This window comes from Archocentrus centrarchus, chromosome 18 (genome assembly GCF_007364275.1).
Source record: "Archocentrus centrarchus isolate MPI-CPG fArcCen1 chromosome 18, fArcCen1, whole genome shotgun sequence".
Taxonomy (NCBI): domain Eukaryota; kingdom Metazoa; phylum Chordata; class Actinopteri; order Cichliformes; family Cichlidae; genus Archocentrus; species Archocentrus centrarchus.
In genome coordinates, this window is record NC_044363.1 from 1,193,143 (window position 1) to 1,208,235 (window position 15,093).

General features: G+C 41.1%; 1 protein-coding gene across 1 annotated transcript; it reads left to right on the forward strand.

The window, feature by feature from the left end:
* The first annotated feature begins 1,384 nt into the window (after window positions 1-1,384).
* cldn7a (claudin 7a) lies at window positions 1,385-7,400 on the forward strand. Its single transcript, XM_030753834.1, has 4 exons — window positions 1,385-1,796; window positions 3,736-3,900; window positions 5,764-5,848; window positions 6,393-7,400. The coding sequence occupies exons 1-4, from the start codon at window positions 1,574-1,576 to the stop codon at window positions 6,559-6,561; spliced, it is 642 nt and encodes a 213-aa protein (XP_030609694.1). The 5' UTR covers window positions 1,385-1,573; the 3' UTR covers window positions 6,562-7,400.
* The last annotated feature ends 7,693 nt before the right edge of the window (window positions 7,401-15,093 follow it).

The following is a 15,093-nucleotide window of genomic DNA, read 5'->3' on the forward strand; positions in this document are numbered from 1 at the left end:
ACAGTCAGCCGTCACGGGTGAATTTGTTATGAAAATAAAATGATTTGCATGGGTCGATTTAAGGTCATTTTAACTGGATTGATTACAGTTATTGTTATTATTCTAGTCTAAAGCTTTGATTGGCCAAGAATAGATTGTTTGAAGTAATCAAACCAAAGGCCATGTCATGGTTGCTGTGGCAGGCAGGAAAAGGTGGACCCCAAACACAGGACTCAGAAACAGAAATAAGAACTTAAATGATGTTTATTGAACAGGGGACAATAACAGGTACAAATAAACTGGGCTGGGACAGAAGCCATAACTCAAACTAAAGGCCCAGGGGACAGAAGACACACAGCCGAGATCATCGACAACAAGGAACAGACACAGACTGAGCGCTTAAAAACACACACCAGGTAATCAGGGAACAGGAAACAGGCGAGGGGAAAAGCTGAACGTTATTAACCAGACGAGACAAGGGGAAGCAAAACTAAACACAAAGCACCAGGAACACAGGACTATCAAAGTAAAACAGGAAACACACAGACACTGGACAGAGACGCGGGGGAGACAGGAACAAAAGGAACTAAACCAAAACTATCAAGACAGGAAACTAAGATGAATAATCAAAACCCAAAACAAACCAGGAAATAACAAAACTCAAAGGAAACAGAACTAAACAGAAAACGCTGGGCACACGGCCCAGGACCGTGACAGGCCGATTAGAGTTTTTAATCTGTTTTTTTTAATAATATCCATGTTTTTCCTTATTTGTCGTATTTGTATTATCATTTATCAAATGCTAATGACAAGCCTTACTACAGAGAACTTTGCTGTTAGTCGGTTGTTGTTGTCAGCAACTAATTATCATCTGAGTAAAACTGAAGAAGACATCCAATCCTGTTTTCTCCAAAGCAGAAAGGCTAAGAAGAGTCTTAGGAAGTTCTCTAAACACAAAGAAGCAGTGTGTTTTAATTTTGCTAACTTTTCTGATTAGATTTACTTCTGTTTCAATAAGGACACATTCAGCAGCCTACATATTATCCCACACGGTCCTTTTTCGACCTTTGAGAGCTTTCAGGCATCTTCAGAAAATGTTTAACTAGATGATGTAAGATGTTTGTACTGCATGCAGTTTGTTGATAAGTACTGAGCAAAAAAAAAAAAAATAGTTTTGCCTCATGTAGGTCACCAGAGGGTAACTAATGAAAAGTTAAAAGAAAGCTGACTCCGGACCTCTCAGGCTGAGTGACGCCTGCTGAACGGAGCTGCAGAGACGAAGTGTCGGGTGGAAAGACAACCTGTTGCTTTGCTGGAAGCGGTGGGAGCATTTCCCAGCAGAGCACAGAGAAATGCGACTCCATGCATCAGCGGGCATAATTGCACACCCACTTCACATCATCACCCACAGCTTGGATGCCCATCCCCAACCAAAGACCCCACACTTCTGCAGCGACACGGACACTACCTGCGGCTTTAGCATTATTTACTGACTAATAAGGACAGAAAGTTAAGGAGTCTCGAGGAAAGTGAAACGAACATCGGATCCTTTTAAAAGCTCATTAAGAGAGGGAGACTGTTTTTTTTTAAGAGTATGGCTAACTCCGGGATCCAGCTGCTGGGATTTTTCCTGTCATTAATAGGTATTGTGGGTCTGATCATCGGGACTATCCTGCCGCAATGGAAGATGTCCGCGTACATCGGGGACAACATCATCACGGCGGTAGCCATGTACCAGGGACTGTGGATGTCATGCGCTTTCCAAAGTACCGGGCAGCTCCAGTGCAAAATCTACGACTCCATTCTGCAGCTCGACAGTAAGTGGTGCATTCTCCTCCTCCAGTGGTTTATGCTGAAAAACTAAGTTTTGAAACCACAAGTACACCGTGTAGAAGTAAAGTCCGCAGTTTTTGCTTGAGGAAATTCTCTTTGTTTTCCCATTTGAAGCGATGGTTTGGATAATGCGCTCTCAGTCTGCACAAAGCCTCCTATTCATGACCCCACCTGGCACCTGGTGTCACACCTGGTTAAACTCCTCAATGGAGCACTCTGTCTCTACTGAATGGATTTGCTCATCACAAATCATCATCAAGTAGTGCTTTCTATCAATAAGGGCTTTCTTGTCTATGCATTTTCATTTTATATAGAAAGCTAAAAACAAGCAAGCAAACCAAAAAAAAAAAAAAGAGAGAGAGCGAGAAAAATAAGTTTTGAAAGAAAACAATTCTCTCCCATTCTAGGAAAACCTTTACTTCATACCATTTGGTCCAGGAATAAACTGGATATCCTTTAGAACATGTGTCAAACCCAAGGCCCGGGGGCCAAATCTAACAAAAATAAAAGCTTTTATTTCCATCCATTTTTACACTAAAAGGCATGTGGTATGATACATGATCTAATTTTTATTAAGTTTACATTTTTGACTAAAGTCATCATGTCATGTTTTTGTAATTAAATACTGACTTTAATACTTCATTCTGACTGGTACTGTATATAAGAAGGATGTATAGTAGTAATGAACATATAATTCAGGATTTAAAAGAATTATTACAGCTATGAATGTCTGACCATTGACGTGATCACAACTTGAGTTCAACACCCCAGCTGCAGAATATCACGTATGATGCAAACACAGCAGGAGTGGTTTCATATTCCTCTGCTGCCAAAATAATCAGTTTCATACATTAACTGCAGGGTATGGTTCACAAGAACAAGGATGCAGGAAACAATCCCAATTCAGAGCTTATGTATATCGTACTGCTTGTTCTTTAGTAACTTAAGCATCCCAGATTTATATGTTAGATGTCTTTAAACTCTCAGGAAGACCAGTGAATGATTTACTGATCATGGCTGAAAAATGGAAATTTCTCTGCTGATGCAGTTAACACAGTCCACATTGTAGAGCATAAACATACGACCAAACATTTTTTTTTTCCCATGTGAAACAGCAAAGACACTCCAAGTCAGGATAGAGTGCATCCTTCCCTGCTTTCATTTTACTGTACAATCACCTTATTGTTTGGCATTTTCCAGTTTTATATTCTGCTTCATATCCTCTGCATCCTCTTCTCCTTTGCCTCTCTCCACCCATCCCTCCCTCACTGCTGGAAGGTTTTGTTTGTTTGGGCAGGGCAGGGATGGCCTAGACTGGCACAGACTGGTTCTACAGTAGGTGGACAGGGAGGGAGAGACAAAAGGGGGCTCACCCTGTGATAGGTTTATAGTGTGGGGGGAAGGGGGGGGGGGGGGGGGGGGGGCATTGACAGATGAGGATCATGACAGTAATGTTTCCACAGGCCTCCTCAAAAGTGGAGGGATCCAAGGGCGTAAGATGTGTTCCTTCCTGCTGTTTTTGTGTGCTCATGTGTATCCCCTGGTTTCTCTTCCAGGAAGAGCTCACATTAAAGTGTCTTCACAGACTAATGCGAATGTAATTCACAACCCGGACACCCACATAAAGCCTCCCTGATATGCTGGAGCCTGTTTGTTAGTCTTTATTATTTTCTGTTTTGTGATTCCACATCTGCACTTTACCAATAGAATTACTAAATAATCTGCTCTTAGTATTTTTCTCTTTTTACAAATAACTGTATTAAAAAAAAAAACACACAAAAAAAAACTTTTTTCAAGATGGACTCCCAAATTCCACAACACAAAAGCCCCTTTATTCACAGACTCCCATTTACACACTGTTCCTGTACTTTCCCATCTGCTTCATCATTTTCTGTTGCCTTTCTTTCCCGTTGTCTGCTCCAGGTTCACTCCAGGCCACTCGTGCCTTGATGATCTTTGGCATCATTGTTTCCATCGCTGGTCTGGGTGTGGCCTGCATGGGAATGAAGTGTACCACCTGTGGAGGAAGTGACAAAGTACGCAAGGCCCGCATCGCCATGACAGGAGGCATCATCCTGTTAGTGGGAGGTGAGGCTGCAAAGGTTCCCCACCCGTCAGTGTGAAGTCAACGAGCTTAATTTGACAAAGAGCAGTGATTGATTGGTGTAAGGTTTACACTTTCATAATGTTACCATCCATCCTCTTATCCTGGTCAGGGTCGCAGGAGCCTATCCCAGCTGACATAGAGTGAGAGGCAGGGTACACCCTGTACAGGTCACCAGCCTGTTGCAGGGCCAACACAGAGAGACAGACAACCATTCATATTCACATTCACACCTATTTAGAGTGACCAATTAACCTAACCCCAGTAACTGCATGTCTTTGGGAGGAAACCCACACAGACACAGGGAGAACATGCAAACTCTACACAACGAGAGGCCCGGGCCAAGGTGGAATCGAACCCAGACCTTCTAGATGTCATTCTAGCTGTACAGTGCTAACCACCACGCCACCGTGCTGCCCTAATGTTACCATTTTAAGGGTTAAAATCTTCTTTTCAGATGGGGTCGTTTATGGAAATGAGGAGTAACAAGTGATGCTGTGCAGGCTAACTTTACTTAAGAATGTCTTATTATAATATCAGATGACTTCCGATGAAAAGTCATGCATTATGCTATAACATGACCTACTGAGAAAAGTAATTCTTCGGAGTGCTTTTGCACTATCAACAGTACACACCCCTTTGTGATGTTTGTGACTCCACATAAGAAACCTTGTTAATTTTGCTCAGACAGCGTTAGCAGAAAGCTAGCTCTTGTGGTTTCTGAGCTCTAGCACAACACTTTAAAATAGTTACAGAGCTCTGTGAAATACATCTGATCATATTTTAACTTATCAGGAAACTGTACTTTTCACAACTTTTAAATAAGGCAGTACTTTGTTACCTAAAGCTAAATGCTGATACAGTACCTGCAATGCCACCATGCTGATGTTAGGATGATGTTCACTATCTTACTTAGCATGCTAATATTTGTGAGCAAAGTTGTTGGTTTCTGGGTGAATGTGTAACTAAATAACTTTCCAAATAGCTAGCTAGCTTAAATGATGGCTGAATAGCACTTAGAAATCAAACAGTTTTAACCCAAATATTTGATTTTACACCAGACAATTAATGACGCTATATGGTAATTTTTGTATTTATTTCCATAATTAAACTTCCTGGGCAAAATGACGTTTTGATGTTACCTTTCCATGCATGTCCTGGTTAACATGAAGCTTTACAATTAGCAGTTATGCTACAATAATCCCCAGCAACACTCCACACAAGCTTGATGAAAAAAAAATGTTTCTATCATGGTTTTCCTCTCTTTAAAGAAGCACTTTTAGCCTGTTTGTGTTTTCAGTATTACATTTCTATCACTACATAATATAATATATTCATGTTCATTTATATTATGATATTGCCTCGGTATAGCTTTGCTATGGCAGTATATAGAGAATGAAAAAACTCACCAAGTTTATTACATTCTAATGGAAAGCTTAATGGCTATTATAAAGCAGATATAAGAAAAAAAAAGTGATTAAACCAGACAAAGAGATGGCAGAATAACCGCTTGTGCCCCCATAAAAGCAATTCAGTTATGCAGTTTCATCAAAGTACAATTGCTCAGATGTCCCGTACATCATACAGTAGGTGGGAGGAGGTTTGATCCCCACTCCAAAAAGCTTTCAGCCCACTCATCATCTCTGGCCCTGCAGAGGTCATTAGAGTGAATGAGTCCTGGCACTGATTCTAACATCAGAGATCTAACTGGCTCTGGAGAGAACAGAAACACTAAAAGCTAGTTGTTCTGGAGTCAACAGCCGCCTGGTGACCATATAAAGGGAATAAAAGCCTGGCTGGTCTCTCTCTGGGTTTGATGACGAGCTGACGGACTTTTGATCTTTCAGGGCTGTGTGCCATCGTAGCATGCTCCTGGTTTGCTCACAATGTCATCAGGGCTTTCTATAATCCCTACACGCCTGTCAACACCAAGTAAGTAATCTGGAAGAACCTTTTTTCAGTTTATATATATATAATTATGCATAAAACTAACTCAGTGTCTTTACTAACATACTGTAACTGAAGGAAAAGAACTATTTCCAGAGAGTTACTCTTTTTTTACTGTCTTCTCCAAACTGTCATGAGAGAGCAGTGCAGGTTGTGTGTTTTTTAAGATATTTATGTGATATAAAAATCTGGATGTCATCTGATCAGCTCAAACTAAATAATAATTAAAAAAAAAAACCTTAGCTCATAACTGGAGCTCTCTAAAGCCTCCTTTAGAAAGTTGGAGGTCTTCTCCATGACTACTTCATCTGCCCATCCCTTCAGTGTCATGTTGTACTCCACCTTTTCATTCCCTGAAGTACTGATACTCAGAGAGGGACCTCTTTCTCTCTTATTCTGTTTGCTGCTTTTGCTGATTCACCTGCACTGCTATAGTTTAGCATTTGCATCATAACAACAACATAAATGTGTGGCTTTGCCTTTGCGTCTAACTTTGAGGTTGAGGGCTACGGTTGTCTTGTCCTTCCAGGTTTGAGTTTGGTGCAGCCATCTTCATCGCGTGGGGCGGTTCCCTCCTAGACGTCTTAGGCGGGGCCATGTTGGCTGCTTCTTGTCCAAGGAAGAAGCAAATGTCCAAGTATCCGACCATGGGCAGTTCCCGCTCAGGTCCTCCAAGCAGCGCTAAGGAATATGTCTGAGATTTCCCCCCTGTAGCCAGGGACTTTAAAAGGAGCTGAGGAAGAAGATCTTCAGCATCAGAGGAGCAAAACCGAAGATGTATGGATGATTGTGAATTACACAGAGGCACAAAGTACTGGACAGGGACTTTCTTTACTTTGTGTTCAGGCAGGCCTTTGATGACCCTTTGATTATTATGCATCACCCTCAATTTTTTAATGACGGATGTCTCTCACTCCATCCAAACATTCCCCAATTGTTTACAAGCAGTCTTCACATATACATTATAATTGGATCCCCTGACTTAATAGACAAACCTTCTTGGGCCACATCGAAGCCTGAATGGTGGGTTATAGCCAATACTTGCACCCTCCTGTTAGAACCACAATTTATTAGCATTTGCCATGTAATTGAAAGTAATCAATTACAGTTTGGTGAGCAGTCTGCAAGTCAACACTCTGTCCAACACAGGAACATGGTGACAATACAGTGTTTTATATCAACTCTTGGTACTAAAATAGATGTTACAGTAAGCAGGGTGTGACTTCACACACAGGCCTTTTGCTACAGGACTCCCCACAGCTCTTCATACCAGCGTGTTACAAAGCCTGTTCAGCTATAAAATATCTGATGTTGTAGTCATCGTGCCTTTATCGCTCTGTTGGCTACGCTATCAGCCACTGAGATTCAACTGCAACTATTTATTTTGTCGAGTGTAGGCATTTACTGCTGTGTAGATTTGCATAATTGGTAGTTCGCTGTAGCTTATTGTAGCTTTCAGAAATCAGTGTTTTTAATGCTCCGAACAGTGTCTCCTGTGTTTTTAAATGTCATAGTTTTATACACTTTTAGCAGATAACAGCATCATGGAAAATATATATATATATATATAAGAATATTTTTAACATGTCCATCAGTACTTAAATAATAAAGATATTGCAAAATTGTTAACTGTGTCATGGTCAAACAAACAAATCGGTTATATAGCTGTTTTCTCCAGTTAGTAGCATATCCATCAATAAATATGCATATTTACCCATCAAACACACCAATCTGAGGTGTTGTTAGTTTCTGTCTACATTCTACCTGAGCCACGGAATCTGGTTTATATTGAAATGCTGCAGATTTATTATGTGATAGATGTGCTTCTGTAGAGAATTATGCTTCTGGGTATTTCAAGTGTAGCCAATACAGAATCTCCTTAAACCTGCATTCTTTTTAATGGACAATATGGGATGACTGTACAGAACTGTACAGACATCTATGAGGAAAAACAAAATGCTCTCATTTCTGTGACCTCAGTAAACTCTTTCTTGATGAGTCTGTAGTCTCAGGTGGCAACTGCACACTCAGCTTAAGACTTGACTGCATACTGTAGCTTTACTATACACTCATGTTTCTGTCAAGTGCTGTCATCACTTCATAGGTGATGCCATGGTGGGAATATCATTGTTTCTATACATCGCCGGCCATTTTATTAGGCACACTTTGATAGTACTGGGTTGGACCTCTTTTGCCTTCAGAACTGCCTCGAGTTTTCATGGGACAGATTCGGCAAGGTGCCGGAAACATTCTTTGGCTGCTTTGGTCCATGTTGCCACGATAGCATCACATAGTTGCTGCACATTTTTTGGCTGCATATCCATGATGCGAATCTCTCATTCCGCCACATTCCAGAAGTGATCTTCTTGATGTGGAGGCCATTTGAGTACAACATTTTGCGTTATCCTGCTGGAAACAGCCATCAGAAGATGGGATACAGTGTCGTCACGTAGGGATTGAACACAGCCAGCAACAATACTCTGGAGGTTGTAGCCTTTACACAACTACTAACAAGACCAAAGTGTGCCAAGAAACTATCTCCCTCACCATTACACGACTAACAGCTGTGGCATGATGTTTTGTGTTGTTTATGCCAAATTCTGACCCTAGCATCTAAACGCTGCAGCAGAAACCACGACTCATCAGGCCAGGCGACGGTTTTCCAGTCTTCTGCTGTCCAGTTCTTGTGAATTGTAGCTTCAGTTTCCTGTTCTTAGGTGACAGGAGTGGCACCCGGGGTGGTCTTCTGCTGCTGTAATCCATCTGCTTCAAGGTTTGTTGTGTTCAGAGGTGCTGTTCTGCATGCCTTGGTCAACAAGGATTTATTTGAGTTACTGCTTCCTTCCTATCAGCTTGAAGTAGTCTGGCCATTCTCCTCTAACATCAACAAGTTATTTTCACCCAGAGAACTGCCGATCACAAATAACCACGCCACATTCAAAGTCACTTAAATCACCTTTCTTCACCATTCTGATGCTCGGTTTGAACTTCAGCAGCTCATCTCGATCATGCCTAAATGCACTGAGTTGCTGCTATGTGATTAGATAGTTGCCTTTTCAAGCAGCTGAGCAGGTATACCTAATAAAGTGGCAGTGACTGTATCCGTATGACAAAAAAAATAAAAATGTGTTTACATCTATAATCACTGGGCAGAGCTGAGTTAGCTGAACACAAAACACAGAGACGTCGCAAAGATTCAGATTTTATTTCCCGAGATGCTTTATGAAAAGTTATTTCCATGCAAAGTGATCAAAACCCAAACGACTGTCTTTGAGTCAGAATGAGCTGTGAGACGCAGTGCTTCCATGACGCAATAAAATTAAAAGGGAACTAGTAACAATTTCACAGCCAGCAAATTAAGTAACATGACATCAACATGAGCCAACGTTTACAGACAACATCATCGACCCGAAAGTCACTGCTGTCTTAAAAAAACTCCAAAGATTGTCTCTGCAGTGAGGGTGTTTCCGTGTAATTATAAAGTCTGACACAACAGTTCACCTAAACCTGAACGACATTACGACACCATGTGGGTGTAGTTCAGAAAGCAGATTAGTGCTTTAGAAATAAACATAAATACAATTAAGTTTTACTTTTACACATCAACATGCCAATCAGAATCTATTTTAAGTATCCATCTGATGTAGCATCAGGAATCATTTGGCAATTTCCTCAAAATAATTAACTGTACACATGTTTTCTCACAGTCATGTAGCCAGCTGGGAAACCCCTCCTTAGGAAACACACAGAAGCTCCATAAAGCTGTTGTTCGCTGCTGAGTCAGCAGCTGAAAGCCACCGGCGAGCTCAGGGAAACGCCGACTCCACGACGAGATCCAAAAAGCAAAACGGTGGTTTGGTTTTCAAATTCTACTACGTAGCCCTTAAATAACAGGATGCCAGTCGCATGTTTTGATGCTTCATGCATAGAATTCTGCAACATGTCACTGCACATAACAGGCATTCCCACAAAGTGCACCAGATTTGGAAACATAATAAAATTTCACTTACAGACTGAAGCGATATCTGTTCAGAAACAAGTAAAAGACAAATAGATGCTGTAACATCCCAACAAAGTGTCTCATTTTTTAAATAATAAATAATTAGCAGTTGTTTTTTCCTCCTTTTTTTTTTTCTTTTTCTTTTTTAAGCAGCTAGCGAGCTTTCATCCACTGGATAATAGTACACCACTTGGATCAGTGTGAGAGTACAGAATGATAGTCATTGCACAACCAAAGCTTAAAAATTCACCCGTCTGATACACATTAACAGGCTTGTGTGCCATCACAGCCGCCCCACAGGTAATCAGCGACCCTCACCAGTAAACAGGCAGGCGAAAGGATGCTTGTCTTTTAACCCTTTGTGCAGTGCAACTTTTAAAAAGTAGCCCTTGATAAGAAGCTCTGAAAAATATAGAGACATCCTTCAAATCTTTCTCAAGTCCTGATAGTCCACCACCCATCGAGGTATAGTGTAGAGAGCGATGCAATACAAATCATTCACAGTCTGACCAAAGTTAAGTTAAATAAACGCTATATACACAGTCGGCGCTTCAGTAGGCGATAAAAGGAGCCATTTCTGAGCCTTGAAGAAGCTTCAGTAGGACACTTGACAGGAGCAAGGCCATGATCGCTGTCAGAGGGGGTGGGTGTGGGTGTGGGGTTGGCGTCCCAAGGGTTTTCTTTTTTGGCACTTCTTGGTGAAGTTTAGGAGATGGGTGACAGGGATACAGGGCACTGCCCATTGTTGTTCATGATGTCATCCAAGTCTTCATCATCCAGATCCACTGAGGAGGAAACAGAAGACGTGAGAAATACGTGCCTCTAGGTCAAGAATGCAGTTATACTAATAATTACATAATGCTTACTGAGGCAAAATGTCACTTAAAGGGGTAGGGAGGGGTGTGTTGAACACAAATGCCATTTTTTGATAAAAAAGATCAATGGCTCTCGTGTCTATACGTTAAATATGAAGCCACTTTAGGTAGCATTTTAGCTTAGCATAGCATTAACACTGGGAACAGGAGTAAACAGCTAGCTTTCCTCTAAAAACAAACCTTCCTTCCACGGCTGCTGAATGCTGTTTGACACAAGTCCAAAAAAACGCAGTCCCCATGAAACTAAAGCACATTTTTACACTCTGGTTTTGGTAACAAAAAAAAAAAAAAAAACTCAAAGTGTAAATCAGTGACCTTCACAGCTGCTGTCATCTAACAATATGTCCTCCATTTCTAATGCTATGCTGAGCCAAGCTAAGTATTTCAAAAAACCGGTTTGAAAGATGTGAGAGTGACGTCCCTTTCCAGAAGTACTGAAACCACTGCATTAAATCATCAGCCATGTTTTAGAGGCTGCAGCATTCTGGGACAGAAGTCAAATATCATGCTTAATGTCACTCTCAGTATATCACCCCACCTCTACATGTGGGTCATTAGGTTTTTCTAAGTCTACTGTTGCTTGATTTTGTTTCCATGTGGTTGCAATTTGCTGTTCTTAATTACTTTATTATTAACTTGCTTATACCTTTCTATTGACTTAGTTCTCCATTCCCCGAGACATCTTTATTTGTATATATCACTGTTATCATTGACACACATTTATCATAACACACAAATTGCATTACAGTGAACCTTTATCCACCTCATTTATATGTATGACTAATGCAACACAGTTCAGCAGCCCTACAAACTACAGCCACCAAAGTGAGGCGACCTTTCAGCCTGCTCTGTGGAGCTCTTATATTTACATGTTATGATTTATTATATATTTGCATATGTGAACAAAGCTCTGCTGTCTGTGCTACTGTCATTGTGTAACTGTAAGCTGTGTAGGTGGTGTCATCGCTGTACATTTCTATATGGAGCCTCACCTTTCTTGGAACGACCAATCTGGCCTAGTTTGGGTGCCCTCTGCCCGAGTCTCTGGGGGTTGGGCCCGCCACCGGGGCCGTTAACCTGGGGGTGTCCTGGGTTGAACTGCCCCGCCGGGCCGGGCTGCCGGGGCGGCCCGGCGGGCGGGATGAGTTCGGGGATACCTGAAGCACCGTACATCTCTAGGAGGCGTCTGACCGCTAGATGTCCGCACAGCCCAAGCTTTGTGTCGTGACGGAAAGCTTCTCACTTCCGCAATGGCATTCACCGATGAATGTACGAGCAACAGACGACGAAACGCTGGAAATGACAGAAGGAAAGTCCGCGCCGCCTGTCAATCAAAGTAAACACGTTTGTCAAGAAAAGCGAGTAAGAGAGCGAACAGCCTTGGCTAAGTGTCCCCTAACACTTCTGGGCTGTTTACACTGAAATAAGTCGTGTACTCTTAGTGTTTTCAGTGGTATTACTACTATCAGGTGTAGCAGCTCCCTTCCTACAACAGCTCAGAGCTACAAAGCGTGTCTTCCGTTTCATCTACTCGCTATAATTAAAAAGCTTTCCCTCCCGGTTTTAAACAACATTAACTGAAAGCTTTCTCTACAATACGTTATAAATATTATTAAATATAAAAATATTACCTCACCTTGGTTTCTATGAGGCCGCAGTAGAGAGCTGGATTCGGTAAAAGCCGCTTGTGAGAGCCGTGTTGTTGTTTATCACTGCTCTCTCTCTCTCTCGCTCTCTCTCTCTCTCGGCACGGCGTTGAGGAAGCGTCGATTTAAAGGGGCCTCTCAACGTTTTCTCAGCCTCGGGGATTTCCTCGTATTGTGCCTTGACTCATAGCGTCTTGTGGACGTCACTCTGCGGTTGACAGTGCTGAACTTCAAATTAGACAGTGTAGGTGTGCCAAAGTTTCGAGGGCGCACTGCGTAATTACGCACCTCCCGTAATGAGAGAGTGACTCCGGCGCCAGCCAATGACTGACAGCGTTCAATAGCATCCCCACCCCCATACATGTAATCCTTCATGTCAGCTACTTAAAGTCAGCTCCATCTACCAGAGACCCTAAATTCATATTGGGAATACATTTCCATTACACGAGAGAAAAGCAAGCTGTTATTTACCACATTTTTTTTTTTTTTTAACTTTCTACAGTGTGTTAAGTGGCCTATCTTCAGTGTCTCTGTCAGTGTCTGAGTTCCCCTTCACTTATCTAAGCAACCTGACCTAACCCAGTCACTCAGCTCTGCAACTTATTGACTAAAATAAACAGGACAGAAAAACAAATCCTTAACTTCTCGAACACCACTGTCAATCATTACAAGGTCACCGCTGCACTGCTACAGATCAAACTCAAGTAACCTTTTTAGTTCTCGTGGAACTCAGAAAAGATCCCAAAGACATCATATGATGAATTATGAAAATCCACGTTTACGTGTAAAATGCATTCACAAATAAAAAAAGCTTTAACTGAAATCTTTTAGCTTCAGTGAAGAAATTTCCATTTGCATTCATGCAGCATATATCAGTCATCCATTAAAAAGGTAAATCTGTGCTTTCCAAACATTCCTAGCAAACAAAAAGTGCACACTGTGGTGTAGATGTATCACACATATTTTGGTTTAATAATCAGTAGTGATCAATTATTATAGATGTAAAAAAAAAAAAAAATCTAAATTTAAAACTAGATGTGGAAAAGCATCTCAATCAACTAAAAACCCAACTTTAAAAAAAAAAATAGAATAAAGAAAATGTACCGTTTTAGAAAAAAATCCTAACTTCATACAGCTGAAGAATGTTTATATAGTTGATTAGAAATGTCAGTACTATTGCAGTCAGTGTTAAACACTAATCTTTCATCTGGCCCAAAGGTCTTCTGAAGTGCAATATGCTAACAATTCTGAGGTTGTTGCACATCAGGTATGGCGTATGAACCCAGTACAGATAAGGATGCACTGCTTCAGTTGTGTTCCGTTGCAGAGACGGTGCTATCTGAGTGTTCATCACATTTTACAAATGAGCCGACGCACAGCTGGGAGACAATCCAAAGACGTGCCATGACTGATCCGAAACACAAACTCTGCAGACCCCACATGATGCTGACTGTCTGGGCTGCTATTTAAGTGCGAGCAGCAGCAGCCACTGGACTCAGAGTTGCTTTGAACCCTTCGGAGTAAGCAGGAAAACAACCTTTGCCGTCATGTCCGTGATCATCAGGGTGACGATCCTGCTCATCATTCTAATCGACAGCTTCTGCAGCAGCACAGGTACATACAAAGACTACTTTTAATCTCTTTTTAACTTTTTCTACAGATACACAGATTTTGCTCTTTTACTCAGCAACATGGCAGTAAATAATTGACTGTTAAAGTAAACACTGTGATGCAGTACGCCTGCACTGAGGGAGGATGTAGTTGAGAATAATTGTTATCCGGGGTGGATGGGTGAGGTATTATTGCTCATCATTAATGATTTCTTACTCATTATTTTCTGCAGCTTCTTCTGACAAACATCCAAAGGTGACCAGACTGGATATTCGCAGATGCAGATGTACACATGATGGTATGTTTTGCTTCTTCTTTGCTTAAAAAACTGCAAAAAAAAAAAAAAAAATGTGCATGATTGTGCATTTGGGGCATTTTCTCTGCCACTGTGATCATTACAGTAATGCCAAATAAAGGCATTCTAACTGATTAAGACTGAAATGTTCTGTCGTGCAGATGTTCCCAGGGGCAAGCTCAAGTGTCCCTTACCGCTCATACCCACAGACAGCAAAGGGAAACAGGATCTGAATAAATGCCTCTGCAGTGCAGGAACAGTGAGGAGTGAGTAAAAAGTTTTTGTTTGAGTAAGAGAGACTTTCCGGTCCTGCGATAATAAACAGTAAAGATATTTAAGCTGTCGCCGTTGTTTGTTTGTTTTTTTGTAGATCGTCCAGATCTTCTGCGGTTCTGCGTTGTGCAGTCTGCTACACTCCTCTGATACAAACAAGAGGAATCCTGAACTAACCAGACATTATATCCTCTTTTGTGTGACACTAATCTTGTTATATAGATGTTTAAAATTGTAAATAAAGACATATTTTTAATTGCAGAGAGCTTGGTGGTGTTTTTTATTGAAAAATTTTATCTTTCCACAGATTTACCTGAAATAAATGCAACTTATAAAAAAGTTCTTTGCCATGAAGACAGTTTGAAGAAAAATGGGAAGTTTTGAACATGCAGTTATTCAATTTTTGTAATATTGTTTAGTGTTTTGATACTTAAAAATAAAAGGGAACACATGTTAATGATACACAGTATTTGGCTGGTTAGTTACCCCTTATACATCCTGTCACTCTGAAACGTGTTCGTAGCTTGAAT

Coding starts and splice junctions, on each gene's coding strand:
- cldn7a (XM_030753834.1), top strand. CDS start 1,574: ATGGCTAACTCCGGGATCCAGCTGCTGGGATTTTTCCTGTCATTAATA. Junction 1,797..3,735: donor CTCCATTCTGCAGCTCGACA/GTAAGTGGTGCA, acceptor TGTCTGCTCCAG/GTTCACTCCAGGCCACTCGT. Junction 5,849..6,392: donor TACACGCCTGTCAACACCAA/GTAAGTAATCTG, acceptor TTGTCCTTCCAG/GTTTGAGTTTGGTGCAGCCA.